This window comes from Etheostoma spectabile, chromosome 7, assembly GCF_008692095.1.
Source record: "Etheostoma spectabile isolate EspeVRDwgs_2016 chromosome 7, UIUC_Espe_1.0, whole genome shotgun sequence".
Classification (NCBI taxonomy): domain Eukaryota; kingdom Metazoa; phylum Chordata; class Actinopteri; order Perciformes; family Percidae; genus Etheostoma; species Etheostoma spectabile.
The window spans coordinates 28611199-28630888 of NC_045739.1; the positions used below are offsets into that span (position 1 = coordinate 28611199).

The following is a 19690-nucleotide window of genomic DNA, read 5'->3' on the forward strand; positions in this document are numbered from 1 at the left end:
TCAGAAAACATCTCAAACTGTGTGAAGAAAAAAGGTGGACAAGCCAAATTCAAGTATTTTCTATGAAATATACAAACTGTATCTACTAAGTTAAATATGTTTGTTTATTTTATTATTGAAAATGCACATTTGAAATGCACAAACTCTACTAATTAGATAAATAACTAATAACAAACCAAAACCAGGAAAATCAGTGCCTGGCTGGCTTAAATAGGTCTAAAGGAGAAAGTTCTCCCAAAAGGTATCAGTACATTACTTAATAGATTGGGCCTTTTCTCATATGAGTCATTTTGACTTATAGTGGGAAAAGAGCATGTGCTAGGCCTACTAATAACATTCATGATGTCTGTGTTAATCAGTTGTGTTGCTGTGATGTCAAACTTGTAAACTAAAACAAGAGATTATGCAGGCAGAGCCAGAGGAAGGTAACTATCAAAAGACCGTGTAGCCTAATTATATTTAATAATATTGCAGGAGTTGCAATATGAAGTGAAAACAGTATTAAAGTGCAAATATAAGAGTCTTATACAACAATAAAAGGTGCAAATCCTTAATATATACAATCCCAAAATCAGGTTAACAGTATGGATTATAAAATAGAAACCGGTTATTAGAAGGGATCAGTCTAGGTGGGGTTGTATGTAGATATGCATAGATATGTACAGAAGGCTATTAAATCTATAGCTATATAGCTATTAAAGTATAGGTTTGAGAGTGCATGTTAATACAGAAGATTCATAATTACGCCATGATTTTGCACATTATTTCATGTAGGTCAGTTGTTTAAAGTTGAGTTGTAATGTTTAAAAGACGATGTAATGCACAGGACAGTAATCCAGAGAGAATATACAGTATATCTACATTTTCAATCTAAAAATCAGAAGAATCACTGCAGTGAAGAGATCGTCCAGCCCCCAGAACTACTTCTGAGAGATTTTACTATATAGTATGTACTATTAGGGATATTGCAATTGTAAGGTGATTCAAAAGTTTAAAAAAAAAACAATGCAAGAATCAGAAGAGAACTAGCAGTAATTATCAACCGTTTATTTATAAATACAGTTTAATATATACATTGCAAGTCTCCCAAATGGAAGACAACAAAAAGGCATCAAGGCATTATTCTGATATCTAAAACTCCATCATCACCACCAGCACACAGAACCAACTACACCATCCATATGGGTCTCGACCCAGAACAAGTACGAGGCAAGTGAGGGGCAAGTCAGTCAGTCAATAAATTGTTTTCCCATGTCCTGTCAAGATTTACAGTAAATCAATCAGGGAGCGGATAAGGCAATTCAATAAAGTCTAAAACGATCATAACAAAAGTGATGTCAACACAGCATGTACCACCAAATCTCCCCCCCCCCCCCCCCACATACCAACAAGTTCATTTGCTTTTACAATTTCCAGTGGGAAAATATTTAGTTAACCACACATTGTCACAAAATACCCTTCAAATCCACTGACGTCTGTCTAACCTATCACAGATTAATCCCAAATTCTACCTAAATAACAAGAGGCCAGGTTAACTGTAATGACAAATGGCTACAATGGAACCTGTAATGCATTTAAAATCAATCGGCCAACTGAATCTAATGAAAACAACTGACTTATACAACTGTTATCAATTAGATAACGGCCTCAACTTCCCTAATGGAAAAGGGTTTTTCTTTTTGTCACAAATCCATAATAACCTATTGAATTCACTCTAACCACAATCCTGAGATCATCTGGAGAATACATGAAGAATAAGTTAATGCGTGTTAGATCTATCGTCCCGACCAGATATGTCGTTGGTTCCTTCTGAGCTCACCATATATATTTTTATTGCAAGGTTGTCAGTTTTGTCAATCTCCAAACTAATTATGGCTTGTCTAGTATTTCTAACCATTACCCTTAGCTATCGTATTTAAAAAAACAAAAGGTATTTTTATAATCACCAAAAACCATGTGCTGAAGCGCCAAATCATCCAGTAGAGCCTACAACGCAGCAACTCCCATTCATAAAATAAGTTATAAGTTTAAAGTTCAAATGAGTCTACTTACTGCAGTTAGCAGCGTCCAAACTATATTTTGCCTAAAACTGATCAGAAAGAGCTTCAGGAGTAGAACTTCTACACAGGCCTCAAACTTTGACGGAGTGACACATAGCGTCTATTTACCATCTTGTATTACGCTAGCTAGCGCAAACGAGCCTGCTTTACCCAATACTCTACAAGCACTACGCAATCTGCAGTGTACTACTGCTGCTGACCTATGGCAAATAACTGTATATAATCAAGTATGACGGATTCAAAAGCTGAAATATTACATCATATAGAGCATACTTTTGGCTTCAAAATGAACTTTTACTGTAATAAAAATAGAGAATATCATTAAATTGTCTAGTACAACATCAGAAGCTCACTAATGCAACCTTTAAATCTGATCAACCCAGCTGAACAGCAAGATTAGCTCCTCCAATTTACACCTGAAAATCTAAGATTTTTTAGATAACATTTTCAAAGTTCAAATCTGGGAACATTTGGTAAAAATTTGGGGTCATCTTTTGAAAGCAGCACAATTCATTTCATGCTGTATGCATGCATGCATGCATTCTTACGTCTGTGTAAGTGACATTTTAATTAGTAGAAGTAATTTAGTCATGCAGTTTGAGTACTCAATTTTTGAAGCTCCGGTTTTTTCAACTTAAAATAGTAAATATGTGTAAACTAGTAGAAAAAGAAAGGCATTTTAACATAATCAAATGAGTTAAGACGTATGGTTAAGGGTCTTTTCTTACACTGCATAGTTATTGGCTGTACAATAACATTAAAAAACTTTCAACCAATCAATGAATTACATAACCTCATCTATAAGCGTGAAGAAATTCCTGGATCCTTTTTTCCTGGACTGTTGGCACATAACTTTAGAGTATCTGTATCTAAAGTTCTTTCTGTCCAGAAAAACAGAATGAAATGCTGCAGCGACACAAAAAAGTGCAGCGAATGACCCAAATGAACAAAAAAGACAAAAGTACTGCATCTGTCGTCCGTACGTAAGGCAGCTCGACCGAAATCCATTTGCCCCTTTCCTGCTAACCTGTCTGTTCATCAGGAGTCAAATAAAAACTAAAAAGGCGGGCGCCTGGTTAGCCCACCTGGTGGAGCGGGCGCCCATATACAGAGGTTTGCTTCTCGACACAGCAGCCGTGGGTTCAACTCCGACCTGCAGCCCCTGCATGTCCCCTTCTCGCCCCCCTTTCAAGTCTAAGCTGTCCTATAGAAATAAAGTTCTTGAAAAAATTACTTTAAAACTAAAAAAGGCTTTGCACAGAGGACATGTAAGACTAGTTGGTCGGGCTGGTCTGACTCAGCAAAGCAACAGCATGATACATGTGTATTTGCCCATATTTTCTAATGGCCAAGCATTACCGCTGACTACAGTTACAACACGTCAATGTCACTTTTGTAGATCAAATTACTCATCGTGTGTGTGCTTCCCTTATCATCCCATGTACAAATGCAAACTGTTTCAGTGGCCAGATAACATGACAAATTCCAATCAAAATGCAAGCTCAGGATCCAACAGCAATATGAACAATTTGTTTTTGGTTTGTCTAAACTAACCCCGTCTCTGAGCTGTCAGATCTGTCATTTAGCATTCTGGAGGGATGATGTTGGCTTTAAAAGTAACATTGACTCCTTCACTGCAACTGTAGTTGTCTCAGATTGATAAATTATGACTAAACTATTAAATATTGTTATCTCCCCTCTTTAAAAAACAACAGTAGCTGAACCCAAATGCTCAAGAAATCAACAAATTTAACAGTAATTAACCATGTTGTTCTTCAACATTGGTAAAGCAACCAAAAATACTATATCCCCCCAGCTCCACTACTTACCACGGCCTCAATCTAATGTCACTACTTGCACATCAAGAAGACCCTTGATGAGGTGGAAATACAAACAAAAAAAAAGCAGTGCTAAATATAACGTCCACTCGATCCACTCTGAAAATGAAGTTTTGTCTCTGGAGGAAAAGAAAGCAAGTGTTCACTCTTTCAAGTGTTCTTTCTTGGGCTTGTTTGAATTTTCTGACGGGAGGGAAATCTTTTAATCTCCCTGGAAAGCGATTTGAAATCTGTATCTGATTATACCTTCAATTTATTTATAAATCATCTCAAAAACGTTATTAGTTGCGTTAGGCATACGAAGAGTTTAGGATATATTGCAATTTTGAAATCTCCACGAGGGAGTAATGAAAACTTCCATCAACAGAGCCCTCCTCTTGAAAAACAGACAACATGTGCAAGACTTAAAGCTATGGCATCAGAAAGTGTTTGTTAGTTTTGCTTTCTATGGATTACAGTCTGTGTGAGGCAAAAAAAAGGGGATGAGAAGCCCGGACGGAGCCAGCGTCTTCTGAGGTAGGGTGCAGTTAGCCTGCGGCGTTACTTCACTTTTTGAGCCCATTTCAAGTCGTCCGCCCTGGGCTTCTCTCCCGTCACACCCTGGATAAGATCCTCCAGGGTCTTCCAGAAAGCCATCTTCTCCAGAGGGTAGTTCAGCCAACCTGGAGAGACAAAGCTCAATGAAAAATCTCTTGTCCCATAAACACTATGGCTGTGTCTCATTCCGCATACTTCCCACAGTACGCTGCTAATGAGCACTGACCACTTACTGCCGTAGTGCCCACTTCCAATGGTCAGCATTGTTCCAAAAAGAACACTTATGTTAAAACACTAACCGGAAATGACGAGCGGTCGGCTAGGCGCATCTCACAATCTGACAAAAATCTATTAAACTGACCTTTGGTGATCAAAAAAAAATAAAAAAATACAGACAGATTCAGCAATTGTTTGGCCTATTTCTCGCTTAAAATGTTTTCACAAACACGGTTTCGGTGAACTATTTTTGTAAAATTTGAGATTGTATTCTGAACGAGACGCCATGTGGCCGCCACGTGACGCGTTTGTCCAATCAGCTGCCAGTTGACGTCCCTGGTCCTTCCCCTTTCCGCTTTGTAGTCAAGATGACGCAGGTTTAGTGCATGTAGTGTCCATTGTTCCACACTGAACGTTTTGGCCGTTTTTAGAGGGTCATCCGGGTACTTTCAGTCCACTGACTTTTTGCATTATCTACACTATATACTTAAAACTAAGTGTTTGAAGTGTGCAAGTAGGCGGTTTGAGACACAGCCAATGTACAGGCTTGATTTTCATCTATAATCCCTAGAAGAAAGACAAACCTGTAGTGATGCAGAAGTACGTCTCATGAGGGGAGACGTGGTGGATGCGGTGGTGCTTGCGGGGAAGGATGATGTGGAAGTCCTGCAGGAACACGACCCAACGAGGCAGGCCGAAATACGTGTGCGACCACTTGTGAATCTGGTTGGTTAGGGTCACAAAGATGCCTAGCGCGAACAGGTAGCAGTACCAGGGGTAGATACGGTAAATCTCCACTGCAAAAAAAGGAGACAGAAACGTATTTGTTTGGTGGGTTTCTTTTCCTGCGCATGGTAATTTTGGAAGCAACAGTTTTTGAAAAATCAGACAGAAGGAAATGTCAGACTTGGTTTGTTGATACGAAACTCACCGGGGGAGAGGGTGAGGAAGCTGAAGGCCATGTTTGCTAAAGGGACTATGGTAAGCATGCAGTTGTCGCCATTGGTCTCAATGAAGTCGTGACGGGTAATAGCTGTGGGGTCGATGTGGTGCTCTCTAAATGGTCTTATAAAAGCCTGAAAAAAAAAGAAGAAAAGGCAATCTGGATGCAGGAACGGGTTGCTGTCCAAAACAGATTATTTAGAGTACTAACAATGGATACCTTACCTTCCCAAAGATGGGAAGATCCACTGATCCCCATGTATCAGCCCCCCAGTGAACAAGTCCTGACACAAAGTCTGCGGTAAGTATTCCTGCCACTGAGGAGGAGAAAAGCACAGAAGGAGGAGGAGGAAAAACATTCAAATATTGAGAACAACCAACACTTTGTTTGTAATGCAGCTCTAAAAAACAACATGCACCAACCAGTGACAGTACAACAACAGAACACTACATAATGTTTCAGTCGGTACTACTACTACTTACCAACACTCAACAGGATGTACCACTGATGTCCCAGGTGGAAATTGGCAAGAAGGTGAAAGAAATTGAAGGCCATGAGAGTGAAGCAGAGGATGACACTTATCCATTCCTGACATCTTTTGCCTTAAACAAAAACACGGGCAGACATATCAGTATGATTCAACGCTTGAACAGCAGTTCTTAGCACAGTGTTCACATTATGTCAACAACCCATAGCATCTGAAAATGATATGACATATAATCAAAACTAAAGCTTACACGGCCCTAATGGCTAACAAACCCGACTGGCAGGCAGAAGTCTGAACACCATATAGTCAAAGCTGTCACATCCTCAACTTATGAAAGGAGATCAAAAGACAAAGTATTTGTAAAATGGGAAGGGAGGCTTCTAACTTATGGTGCTCAAGTTTATATGGTATGAATTATGGAAGGACTAGCACAGGGGACTGGCCAAGATCTCAGAACTATCTCAATCATTAGTTTTTGTGTTGCTCTCTGAGTTACATATGGGCTGCCTGAGAAGCAACGCTGTTATGAAAGGTCACAACATCGCCATAGACAATTGAGGCGTCCAACCCACGCCTAAAGCGATGGGTTCTTCTATAACCTCTGCCTGAATGCTCGAAATGTCCAAAAACACCACCGACTCAAACACAAATTCAAGCTCAGACTCACATTATTCATGTTGTGTAACAACACAAGTCTTAACGTGACACACACAAAGCTGTCGCTCGTTATTCGGTGTCATTTACTTTTAGCAGTTAAAGATAAACTGGTTTATGGTTGAAGTTTTCTGTTTGTGTTTCGTAACTACGCTGGCTATGTAGCTACTGTAAAGACTGTCGTTGTGTCACACCACTCGTGGACACTTGAACCGAGCAAACGACTCACCTGGTGAATATAGATTTGCTAGTTCTCGGGCACCGGCGTGTTGTGGACCCCATCTGGCCGAACCCAGGCCCGGTCCTTGCGGCTCCGGTCTCTGTGTTTGTTCTCCGCACCCGCTCTCGTTAACCGTCCTCGCCATTTCTCGTCTGTGGGCCCAGCCCCTTCAATCTCCAATTTTTCAGGAACCAACAGAATCATCAAGCTCTCAGCCCACAGACAGCGTAACGTTTTCAACCAATCAAGTATAAGTCGTTGAGCACAGCTGCCAATCACGGGACTGGAGATGTTCCGGATAGCCGAGTGACCAATGAGGGTTTGAGAGAGGAAAGACCGATTTTGACCTCACCCAAGGAAACTAGAAAGAAGGTAGAGTTGTTATGAATCACATACGTCAATAGTACCAAGCCTGTAGCATTCTATACGATTTGATTTGATTGGAGCAGCTTTGTTATCCACTTACTAGCCTTTCAACCGTTAATGGTGACTTATGTTGGCCAGCTTTGTCCACTGTGTTGCCGCTAATCACCGAATTGTAAGGTCAGAAATATTTCTGTTGAGATATATCCTACAGTAATTGGGAGATAATACTTGTTTTTTGGTGAACCAATGTCTGGCACCAATGCAAAGTTCTTATGACGTACGGCTCTTCCTTCTTTATCAGTTTCCCACTAGGCCACCAGGTTTGTCTTATGCCCGCTCTGCTCTCCCTTTCGTGGATGTAACGTTACCGACTTTAAACAGTAGATGGAGCTCTCTCTCTCTCTCTCTCTCTTCTCTCTCTCTCTCTCTCTCTCTCTCTCTCTCTCTCTCTCTGCTGAATGATATGAAGCAACCTGAGCCCGTGTTTCAGCGACTTCTGTTATCCGTCACATTTTGTGTTGCTACTACTTCAACTATGGAAAAGTTTGACAGCATATCACCAGGTGAGGCGTCAAGGCTCCGCATTAACATTACTTAGTCTACTCAAAGGGAATTTATGTAACTTTGAAAGCATATTTAGAGTTCAATTAATAAGCATTAAAACAGTCAATTCATACATTCGTTCATACGTTCGCTGCAACAGCCTCTTGGTCTGGTAGGTCTGGGATGACCAGTTGTTAATGGTGTTTTTAGCTAGCGTTAATGCTAATTGGCTAACCCCGGGTGGCAGTCATGCATAAATGTCACTTGTTGAGCTAGCTACTGTTGAGCAATTGTTAAATTTAGATTTTAAAGTTAAGTTAAATAAGCAATAAATTTACGTACAGTAGAACATCTCCATTTCAAGTAGGCTAAACTTTCTACATTTATAATTTAACTTGTTTATATTAGTGGTTAATTTCAAATGATTTACGTCAACGGGAGCTGTTATATAAATATTGTGATGTTGAATTATAGTGGACGGAGGAAACAAATATCTCCCTGATATTATTACCATTGTCAGATAAGTGTTGTTGATTAAAATGTGTAACAACTAGGCTAGCAAAATGTGACCCTACAGTGTATAAATAATATATAGATTCACTGTTTGCAGTGATGCAATGTGTTTCTACAGTAAATGCAATTATTCTTTAAAAAAGAAAGAAAGAAAAAAGCAGGTACTTGTGCATTTCTCGAGTATTTTCATTTGATGCTACTTTGTACTTCAACTCTACTAAATCCTTTAGGTAGGCTAAATATTTTACATCAGACCCCCAAGGGCCTCAAAATCGGCCCATAGGTTCACTATGTGCCAACTGATTTATGTAATTTGATAATTTGAAAAGGTGTGACACTATATTACAATATCAATTAAGGAGGGTTCTGCATTAATCTTGTGGCCTGGTTTTGTAAGGGAGCTTTATGTCAGAATCTTGTTTTGAGACCTTTATTTAGAAAACCCAGTGGTGTCTCTGGACAAAGAATGAAGCAGACATGTGTAATCTGCTATGTCATTGTAGTTGAAACTTGGAGGCGACAGCGCAGATACACAACAGACTGAGAGGGGTTGTCAGTATGCCCAACAGCAAACTAAGTTAACTGTACTGTACTGTAACATTTTGAAGCTCTTGTACTTCCCTTGAGTTTTTTCAATTAATGCTACCTTATACGTTCTACTCCACTACAGTCCAGAGGGAAATATACACATGTCTTTGACAGCTGAAGTTATTGGTCACTTTGCAGATTCCTATTTTGCATAAAAAACATGCGATTTTACAACAAAATGTATTGTTAAAAGCCAGAGAAGTGAATAGCATACACCTTTCATGGACCAGTGGTATAAAATAACTGAGTACATACACTCACCTATAGGATTATTAGGAACACCATACTAATACTGTGGTTGACCCCCTTTTGCCTTCAGAACTGCCTTAATTCTACGTGGCATTGATGCAACAAGGTGCTGAAAGCATTCTTTAGAAATGTGGGCCCATACTGAGAGGATAGCATCTTGCAGTTGATGGAGATTTGTGGGATGCACATCCAGGGCACGAAGCTCCCGTTCCACCACATCCCAAAGATGCTCTATTGGGTTGAGATCTGGTGACTGTGGGGGCCATTTTAGTACAGTGAACTCATTGTCATGTTCAAGAAACCAATTTGAAATGATTGGAGCTTTGTGACATGGTGCATTATCCTGCTGGAAGTAGCCATCAGAGGATGGGTACATGGTGGCCATAAAGGGATGGACATGGTCAGAAACAATGCTCAGGTAGGCCGTGGCATTTAAACGATGCCCAATTGGCACTAAGGGGCCTAAAGTGTGCCAAGAAAACATCCCCAACACCATTACACCACCACCACCAGCCTGCACAGTGGTAACATGGCCTGATGGATCCATGTTCTCATTCTGTTTACGCCAAATTCTGACTCTACCAACTGAATGTCTCAACAGAAATCGAGACTCATCAGACCAGGCAACATTTTTCCAGTCTTCAACTGTCCAATTTTGGTGAGCTCTTGCAAATTGTAGCCTCTTTTTCCTATTTGTAGTGGAGATGAGTGGTACCCGGTGGGGTCTTCTGCTGTTGTAGCCCATCCGCCTCAAGGTTGTGCGTGTTGCGGCTTCACAAATGCTTTGCTGCATACCTCGGTTGTAATGAGTGGTTATTTCAGTCAAAGTTGCTCTTCTATCAGCTTGAATCTGTTGGCCCATTCTCCTCTTACCTCTAGCATCAACAAGGCATTTTTGCCCACAGGACTGCTGCATACTGGATGTTTTTCCCTTTTCACACCATTCTTTGTAAACCCTAGACATGGTTGTACGTGAAAATCCCAGTAACTGAGCAGACTGTGAAATACTCAGACCGGCCCGTCTGGCACCAACAACCATGCCACGCTCCAAATTGCTTAAATCAACTTTCTTTCCCATTCTGCCATTCAGTTTGGAGTTCAGGAGATTGTCTTGACCAGGACCACACCCCTAAATGCATTGAAGCAACTGCCATGTGATTGGTTGATGAGTATCTCCATGTGATGCTTCTTTATACTCCAACAGCAATGTTTTGCACCAGGACCCCTTAACAGGTTAATCCTGCAATAGAGTCAAAATTCCAGGTAACAGCAGAGTATACAAAATACAGCAATATAGTCACAAACTTTAATGAGTCCCATAATAACCTGGAACACTAGTGCATGCATAATGTTGGGGGTCCACTATGTTTTCCGTTGCTGAAAGTCGATTGTGTGCATTCTTGTAGCTCACCACAAGGTGGCAGTAAGACCCTTACATTGAAATCGAGATTACGCAGCTCTGATTAAAAATGTTATTGTATAAGTAAGCTGGAGCTGAGAGTCAAGTTATGAGGAGCGTGTGGTTATTGAGGCTCATTAGACATACTAAGCCTGTGCATATGATACCAAGACCTGTTTAGGCACCTGAGCCAAGTCACCGTGCCCGGTTCTTAATACTTGTTTGTGAGTTCTTTACTATTAAATGTAATGTTCTGAGAGGAAAATCATTATGTCTTATCGAAAAATCGTCTTGGACCTTAATGAGAACACATTTAAGTGTTTTAGACATAACCCAGGCTGACTAAGTCAGGTGTGCGTCATCTTGTACAGTTTGACCACACGACAACAGTCTGGTTTAAACTAGTATCTGTGTGTGTTGTGGGGAAAACAGCTGTCTAGAGGTTTAGGGATGGTTTCCTAAGAATCGCTGCTATAGGTTGATCACGCATGAATTTAGAAAATGGTTGCCACCAAGTAGGATTTTTCCATTTTTGTCGAGATGATGAGATGTGACTGTAGAGGGCGTGAATGGACGTGTTGTCAATATGCTGGTTAAAAGTATTCACCCCATTTGGTTGTGAGTCGGCACTGTGGGCAAAGAAACTGGTGTTATTTTTATATTTTCACTTTTTGTTTGTGTTGTCTAAGTTTCGTTATGTTGCGAAAACCACTATAGTGGCATTTGCCCTCTTTATTTTGGTGCTGCGCCCAAAGTCCATACCACAACTAATGCACAGGTTGTCCGGTTGGCTCCTCGCTGCGCGTCACACACCTGCCCAGTCAAAACCACGCCCCTCGCGCCTAGACCAGCTATGATAAAACCTCCCGAGACAGGAAGACCTGTCAATTCCTCCCAATCCCTGAGCACAGCCTCTTCTGAAAGTAGTTTCACTGCATGTTGTCACAGACAGTGACACGGGGGTTTTAAACTCGTTGCATTCCGACACTCGAGCCATTTCACAACTGAGGCAACTGAACCAAAACCTCTCTGGGCGACTCATCTCAGCCCTCCATGCTCCTGCAATCCGGCGGGTGTTAAGATCCATGGAAGTGGCCGGCTTCTACGACGAGGGCGGATTTGCTATCCACAGTAGAGACAGCATTATCAGTCCCACCAGCAACGGCTCATACTGGAAGTTCGCCGACTCGATGACGGAGCTGGGCATTGAAGAGCGGGAGAGAGCGATAGACTTCAGCGTTTACCTGGATTCAGCTTTGCACTGCCCGCAAGTGGCGGCGCAGACGCACCACCACCACCACCAGCACCACCAGCAGCAGCAACAGCAGCAGCAGCAGCAGGGGGACGTTTTCTCAGATTTCCTGGCGGAGAGCAAAATCAAGAGAGTTGCAGCTCTTCAGAACTACAAGAACTATTCGCTGTTGAACGAGCTGGAGACGAATCAGTGCGACAACTTGAGGGACCCCAGGGAGTCCTACGCGCTGGGTTACACTGAGCTGCAGGAGACGCGTGTGGATAGTGTGCTCAGCCCTGAACTCATCGGGAGCCGCTACAGAGCCGCCGCCGCTGCCGCTGAGAGAGACGACAGTCCGGAACACGTGAAGATGGAGAACGGGTCGTCTGGCTTTGACATGAGGTCCTACCTTCATTACCAGTCCACCAGTGGCAGTATTGGTAACATCTCCACCGCGTCCTCGACTTGCTCCAGCCCGCCCGGCACACCTGCCCCGTCAGGTAAAAGCAGGTCACCATCGCACAGTGGCAAAATGTCCAGCGGGAAATCAAAGAAACGCCTCGACAAGGACAGTGACGAGTACAGGGTGAGGCGCGAGAGGAACAACCTCGCCGTGAGGAAGAGCAGGGACAAAGCCAAAATGCGCAACTTGGAGACCCAACATAAAGTGCTGGAACTGGCTGCGGAGAACGATCGTTTACAAAAGCGTGTAGAGCAGCTGTCCAGAGAGCTGGCCACCCTGCGCAACCTGCTCTCTGCCACCGGACAATGTTAGGAACCTCCAGCAGAGACTCCACACGGACCTCCGGGCTGCTCGTCTAAGCATTGATGGACTTTAGAGCCTGAGGTGGTCCACTGAAAGTGTTGGAAACGGTACGCTTCACAGGTGAAGACAGCGACCACCAGTTTACAGGGACAAGAATGGGACTCAAGCAGTGGGTGCATGGATTGCGCTATCATTCACGATTCTTCACAAGTCACCTTAGCTTTATTCTCAGATGTAATTGTTGTGTATGCAGTATTTCGGTGCATATTTTACATACATGCGAGTGGATTTCTACATTTTGTGTTTCTGGAGCAATGGTTGTCAAGGGAAGAGTTGTGCTGCAGTGAAATGATGCAACTGTTTGTAATAGTATTGCCAATGAATGAAATAAGTCTAATTATTTAATATCGAAAGGGGAAATGCTTTAATTGTACTTGATATTTTATTGAATTAAACAGATTTATACTTTCTCTAAACAATTTCATTTGTTATTTCTTTTCTCCTTTTCAAGCAAGTGGTGTTGTGCTTGCCTTAAATATTAACACATTCATGATAGCCAGACTGTGTATTAGGGTGTGTTTCACTACAACATATTGCAGATTCGTATAACTGGCTCAACAATAAGGCAAATTTGCAATCTTTTTCAGGCCAATATGCCAAAATTGAAAGAAAAATAAACATGCTTAATGGATTTGGACAGCTAGGGAATTTCGTGTCAGTAAGGCTAAAGATATTTTAATAATGCCTCAGATTACCGTCATCACACTTCATTATTAGGCTATATTTATAGTTTCCACAAAGCAGAACATGGCATTCAATGGTTAGATCAGTGCCCTTGCACGCCAATAGAACATAAATGAGGATTGAAGCGAAATTGTGTTTTCCTATTGATATTAATTAATGGCAACGCCATTTGCATTCCTGTGTTTACTTGTTCACTAACCCAAAAGTGTCAGATCAGGAAATATATCCATACAATTTATACAGAAACGATACCGCTGAGAACAGCACAAAAAAAAAGGACATGCAGCACAGAAATGTTAGCTTTATCTTTAGCACACGGCTCTGTCAATAGTCTGTTGGGTCCACTGGCCCAGAGAGGGGTTCAAGGTTGCATGAAAATTAATCAGCAACTAACCTCCTCACATCACCTCAGGTCTCGCTTCAACAGCCAAACAACCTGGCTGGGAGCCTGCGCGGGCCAGATACCAATAATCCTGAGCAAACCTTGTTTAACCCATAAGTGGAAAACATGCTGAAAATGAAGAAGTTAAAAATGGGAGTGACAAAGTAGGTTACACCAGACATGATAGATAAGTTGACTATTTGTTTGCAGTGAAATTAACCAAGCCCTGAGACGGCATTTTACTGTGTGCACAATTTGAAACGTATCTGCCTCAAACAAGCAAACCCCAGACAGAGAGGATAAAGAAAGAGGCAAGGTGGGATTTGTAGGTGATCCGTGTAAATTCAGGGTGGGGAATGTTTTTACAACTCTCACTTCAAACAGCCGAGGACAGGGAAAACCTCCTTTGCTAGTTTTTTTTAAGAGGGTACATATTTTCTTTATTGGCATTTAAACATCATTTTATATTCTCTAAATAAAGAATAAAAAGCTGTTGCTGTTTTGTGTGGTGAGGGATGACATTTTAAGCACTGTGGATGTTTCACCACACTCAATGATGGAACAGTTTGGCTTTTAAACTGTTGTGCAACATCCTCCCTTACTTACATATCACTACTTGAAGAATGCTACACCCACATTTGAATAAGACAATATAATCCTCCATGAACAGGACAATAGCTGTTAACTAGCCGGGCCTGGCTTTAGGCCTATAAAACTTGTAAAAGTCGTAGGTATTTTATGACATAATTAATAAAACCGCAGAAACAAAGTATTGTTTCATATCATGCGTTAATGATTGAACATCCATGCACTCCATGTTGTGACTTTCTCAGCACATTTCCTACTCCCCGCTCTCGTTGTAGCTGTCAGTGTTGGCAAAGATCCATTTAAACATTCTAGGCATTCTTTCTTCGATGACCCCTCGTTTCGTATTGTATCCCCACGCAGTCTCTCCCTGCTCCTGGCTCACATGCTGACAGGAGAGAGGGAAATTCCCACACAGGATGACCTCTTTTCTTGAAAGTTTAGCCCAACCCTCTTTTCTCATTTTACCGTCAATGGGCAGTGTCTGTCCGTAAACTCCTGGTTGCATCATAGCCCCTCCACAGGCCAATGGGCCTCCTCAAAATCTCCTCTGACACTGCAATAAACACACACACACCCACACACACACACACCACACACACACACACACCTGTCAGCAATGTCCACTCTGTACCAGTTGTTGAGAAACATAAGATTTTCTTACATCTATGAGTCATGTTAGTATGTCTTTTTGACGCTTATTAGTAATGGATCGTTCCTCAAATCACTTTACAACATTGTATCAGATTGTGTTTCCCAAATTAAAGACAGTTATATGATGAAAACCTAACCTCTTATTACAGTTTTTTTACAACCACTTTGCTACTAATTTCAGAAGCTTGATGTCATTTTTCAAAACTATAGACACAAAACTCAAAACGGTCAAATAACGTGTCACACAGGCTGTCCAATGTTCAAATCATTGCAATGTGCATTCATGTCTTCAAAGAAATCCCATTCACATTCATCACAAGCACATTTATTGGTTCAAAAAAGTAATTTATTGTGAAATACCATTGAAACATTACTTTAGATCACCCACACACAAGCTACCCATAGTGTCACTGTGTCATTGTTTGTACACTTATTAAATATTGTAGTTCAAAATAGGTGATACATGTGTCATTATGGTACTAGATGAAAATACATCCCTGTAAAAGCACTGCAGTAGTAGAGAGAATACTACAGACACAGTGAAATCATTGAACAAAATCGGAAATGGGTCAATGAAAAACAATACAGTACAACCACAACATATTTTTATTTGAATCAAAGCTAAATAATTAGCTAGGAAATAAAAAAAGAAAAGACAGTACTGTAAAACATCAAATGCAGTGTTCAACTTGCTTGTACTGTAAAAAGCAAAACAAAGAAGTGATTACTGTACTTCTACATCTTCATCAACTCTGTCATGTGGATTTGGTCACAGGTTGTCATCTACATCGCAATTAGCCAAACATCTTGGAAAAAACCTTCGACGATGGCAAACAATGTGGTAAAGTGATTAATATCACTTTATATATATATCACTTTATATATATATCACTTTATATGGCCTGCATGCACACAGTGCAGTACTATCAATACTCTAAATAGTCTTGCAGTAAAGGACCATAGAAACAGTGTCTGATAAACAGTGCATTACAGTAAAGAATTATGATTAAATATTACATCCTTAGATAATGTAGTCTAATTGGTTCATGCTCCACGCTAATTGGTGACAACATATCTCGGTACGTTGAAACTTTTTAATGATATAAACGTGAAATATTGTTTCTGTCGCCATACAACTATGCATTAAGAGTAATGCAACAGTTACGTATCAGTTACTTATCATTTTGAGCAGTTGTATCAATTGATAGAGCACTGTAATGACATTAAGAGACAATCAATTGAAATGTAATGTGTGAGTTGCTTTTTAAAGCTGTAGCACTTTGATGTTATATTGAACAGGTGAGTTTTGTTAAATGAACAAATGATTTTAGGTGTAAAAATAAAGTGTATTTTGATCGTTGCTGTGAGTTTTGTGTCTAGAGTTTTGAAAAATGACGTCAAGGTTCTGAAATTTAGTGCCAAAGTAATTGTAAAAAAGTGTCACACTTTTAATTAATTCATTTGGCTTTGGTCCAGTTTTTCTTTCTCGTTTAGTCTGACAGTGTGTCAGGTGATACATAGTTAGCATCATTGGAAGTACATTACCAGGAAAACTGCCAGACTTCCGGCTCATGAGCCTCGCCTTCCACTTGTTGCCGTTCTCCGAATTCTTTTGCTTTGGGAATCTGACTTTGATCTAGCAAGCTACACGCTGAAAATTGAAAGTTTTTGATTGTGCATCAAGACAGGCCTGCTTTGTTCTTTCCGGGAATGATTGGAAAGATTTACAAAGAATATGTTTACAGCATTTAACATCTTTAATTGGGACGTTTTGGAACTGATTGGTGGGATTGCTGTAGACAAAGTACCCACAGCGATACGCTGGTTGGAGAAAAATTACATTTAACCATGTATCCAGCTAATTTAAATAGCTCATGCTGCTGTGTTACTGACTCTGCTGGGGCGATAAAGTCCCCTTGATCTTGTACTGTGTGAACAGTGAACTTCATTTAATATTGTATGTGCAAACGTTCAACCAAAACAAGTTCCTTCCTGGGACTATTTTTGCAGAGCCACCGTTGCTGCGTCTGGAGCTCAGAGTCACCCAAGACAAGTGATTGGTTTAAAGAAATGCAAACAACCAAGAGCTTTTCTTCTATCCCAGAATGTATTGGGGGTGTAGCCAGGAGGAAGGTCCGGCAATGCGAGACTAGCTGATATATAACACATTTGTTGCTGATTTATATCACAAATACCAAAACCTACAGAAGAGTGTTGAAATTACACTGTGAACATTAGGGCTGGATATTATTTAAAATAAATCATGATACCAGTACCCTTAAATTGATACTGATACCAGTAGAATACTTTTAGACTACATTTTTTTCATGCTTACATGAGAATGTAAGCATCTCAGCACACTGAACTGCCAACTCCGTCCAATACACCTCCCCCAACTTCACCAGACCACCGCCAGTTTTGGTTGTAGCTGCTGCGGTAGTGGGCCAAACACATGTCACATTAAACTGAAGAAAGCTCGCGGTAAACATAAAAAAACTAGAAAAAGTAATTCTTTTTAGATCTGGGTATGCAGTTATTGTTTGACTACAGGGTAGAGGCTGGGGGTGTGGCCTTGATCAACTGCCACTTTACTTGTTTGAAAGCCATGATGTTTCTCCCCCATGGGTGGGCCAAATTCTCTAGGCGGGCAAAGCAGAGAAAGGGGAGGTAACCTTGCCCCTTATGACCTCATAAGGGGAATGACTACAAAATAATAATAAAAAAAAAATTTAAAAAAACAGTAGACTTGTGTGACAAATACTGTCAAAATCTAACTAACTCAGATTTATATGTAGATTTTTTTTAAATCACGCATGGAAATGCACGTACTTACAAAAATTGTTGCGTCAAGATGCATCGATAATCGGTTTAGGATCGAATCGTTGGCCTCTGAATCGAGTCGAATGGTGAGGTGCCCAGAAATTCCCATCCTAATTTAAAGGTATCAAGTATTGATCCCCAGCTCAAGTAAACATGGAGCAACACACATGGGGTTTGTTGCAGCCTCACAAAAAAGGTCATTTAGAAGAAGATAAGACACAAAGATAAGATATATGGTAAAGAGCTACAACCATTAGTCAATATATTAATAAGTAGATCAACTCAAAATTAATTGGCACCTTTTTTGATAATACAATCACTCTAAAACAGTGATTTTAATATCAACAATGTATTAAATAAAGATGTCAAATATTTACTCTTTCAAGCTTCTCAAATATGAGGAGTACATGCTTTTCTTTTTCACACGTGATAGTGAAAACTGAACGTGAAACTGAATATTTTTGGATTTTGGGCAAAACAAGACTTTTGACTTTTCATCACAGTAATTACAAAAATACAAATCAGCATAAAATGATAACCTTGTAATTACTCTGTTCTTTCAATTTGGTTAAAACTTGATTATGACATAGTAATGCGTCTAAAAGGGACGAGGCTGGCAGTATTTAATGCTTTTGTTACACTCAACAAATCCCATGGAAAGACCAAAACCAACATGTCTGTTGAACTGAGCCCCAAGCTCATTGGTTCCCACTGGAGACATTCATCTTTAAAAATAAGTCCCAAATAAATACTCTGTCAATTTCTAAAATGGCTGCGCACTGTAGTTTTTAAAAACCTTTACTCTAACAAGAATAAATGCATTTGTTTGGGACTATTTTCAGCCACAGATTAATAAACCGGTGGTGCACCAGGATGGTGGATGTGGAATTGAGTCAAAAATAACTACAGTGCCTATGTTCGTCATAATGAAGGCACATTTCACTCAGTGCAACAGTATGGCTCATTGGTGTGTTTTTAATAGTTTTTGGACAACAGCGGAGCTCCATGGCACAGATTAATAAGATATATCTCACTATAGCTACCCGGATCATTTTATCTCTTTATGGGATTGGTTGACAAGAAGAAAAATGTAAAATATTGATTATGTGTGTTATCCTTTAACACACACGAGTCAGAATTACTCTAGCGAAAGTGGTATTTCCAAATGTGATTTTTTTTTATTATTATTATTATTGGTGATTTTAACACCGTGATTTTGCTTGTTTAATTACAGTTCCTCCTCTAAGTGAAAGGAACGCCGGATATCCGGAGCATGGGTTCTAACGGGAAGCCAGACCGCCTGAGCTCCGGTAAACGGACCAGAACATGATCTGTCTTGAAGTGCACCAAGATTTCAACATCTTAGTTCACTTCTGCTATTTGTGCTGTGGATGACTGTGAAAAACACTAAACTGACGTGCAGAAGTGACTTGCGGTCACTACGCAGTGTCAAGTATCACTGCCCAGATCTTGTGTAACATCAGGCCATCCTTGCAAAACGAGCATTGGCTCAATTTGGGTGTGACAAGAGTTAATTTCACTGCACTCGCAGTGTTTGAAGCGATAATTGATGCTTTATGTGTGAGTGATCAACAGGTGTTTCCTTACTGCACACAGAACACTGTGATAATGTACAAGGTATCATTAATTAATCCATTTTTACATTAATAAGTAAACAAAGCCTGTTAAACTTTACTTTAAACTGAAGCTAAATAAAAAAATGTTAAGGGCCATTTGGGACTAAATTGATCACCCGGAATCCATTTGAATGTGATTGATACATTTTTAAAGCACACAAGAGAAAGTGACACCTGCTTTTGCACAATGTTAAAATATGACTATGCAATATTATTTCCCAATATGGTGCTTGTAAAAAGTAGTGACAGAGGCAA

General features: G+C 40.4%; 2 protein-coding genes across 2 annotated transcripts; one reads left to right on the forward strand and one right to left on the reverse strand.

Annotated features, from left to right (window-relative positions):
- Positions 1-1032: 1032 nt before the first annotated feature.
- Positions 1033-7188, reverse strand: peds1 (plasmanylethanolamine desaturase 1). Its single transcript, XM_032520094.1, has 6 exons — positions 6965-7188; positions 6077-6196; positions 5819-5910; positions 5583-5727; positions 5236-5448; positions 1033-4560 (listed from the first exon to the last, which is right to left on the reverse strand). Exons 1-6 carry the CDS (start codon positions 7098-7100, stop codon positions 4439-4441), a joined length of 828 nt encoding a protein of 275 aa, XP_032375985.1. The 5' UTR covers positions 7101-7188; the 3' UTR covers positions 1033-4438.
- A 4293-nt stretch (positions 7189-11481) lies between these two features.
- cebpb (CCAAT enhancer binding protein beta) lies at positions 11482-13092 on the forward strand. Its single transcript, XM_032520092.1, has one exon. The coding sequence runs from the start codon at positions 11699-11701 to the stop codon at positions 12620-12622; it is 924 nt and encodes a 307-aa protein (XP_032375983.1). The 5' UTR covers positions 11482-11698; the 3' UTR covers positions 12623-13092.
- The last annotated feature ends 6598 nt before the right edge of the window (positions 13093-19690 follow it).

Excerpts from the sequence above, each read along its gene's own strand:
- peds1 (XM_032520094.1), bottom strand. The coding sequence starts at position 7,100 with ATGGCGAGGACGGTTAACGAGAGCGGGTGCGGAGAACAAACACAGAGA. Across the intron at positions 6,197-6,964 it reads AGCAAATCTATATTCACCAG|GCAAAAGATGTCAGGAATGG; the intron begins GTGAGTCGTTTG and ends TTTTTGTTTAAG. Across the intron at positions 5,911-6,076 it reads GTACATCCTGTTGAGTGTTG|TGGCAGGAATACTTACCGCA; the intron begins GTAAGTAGTAGT and ends TCTCCTCCTCAG.
- cebpb (XM_032520092.1), top strand. The coding sequence starts at position 11,699 with ATGGAAGTGGCCGGCTTCTACGACGAGGGCGGATTTGCTATCCACAGT.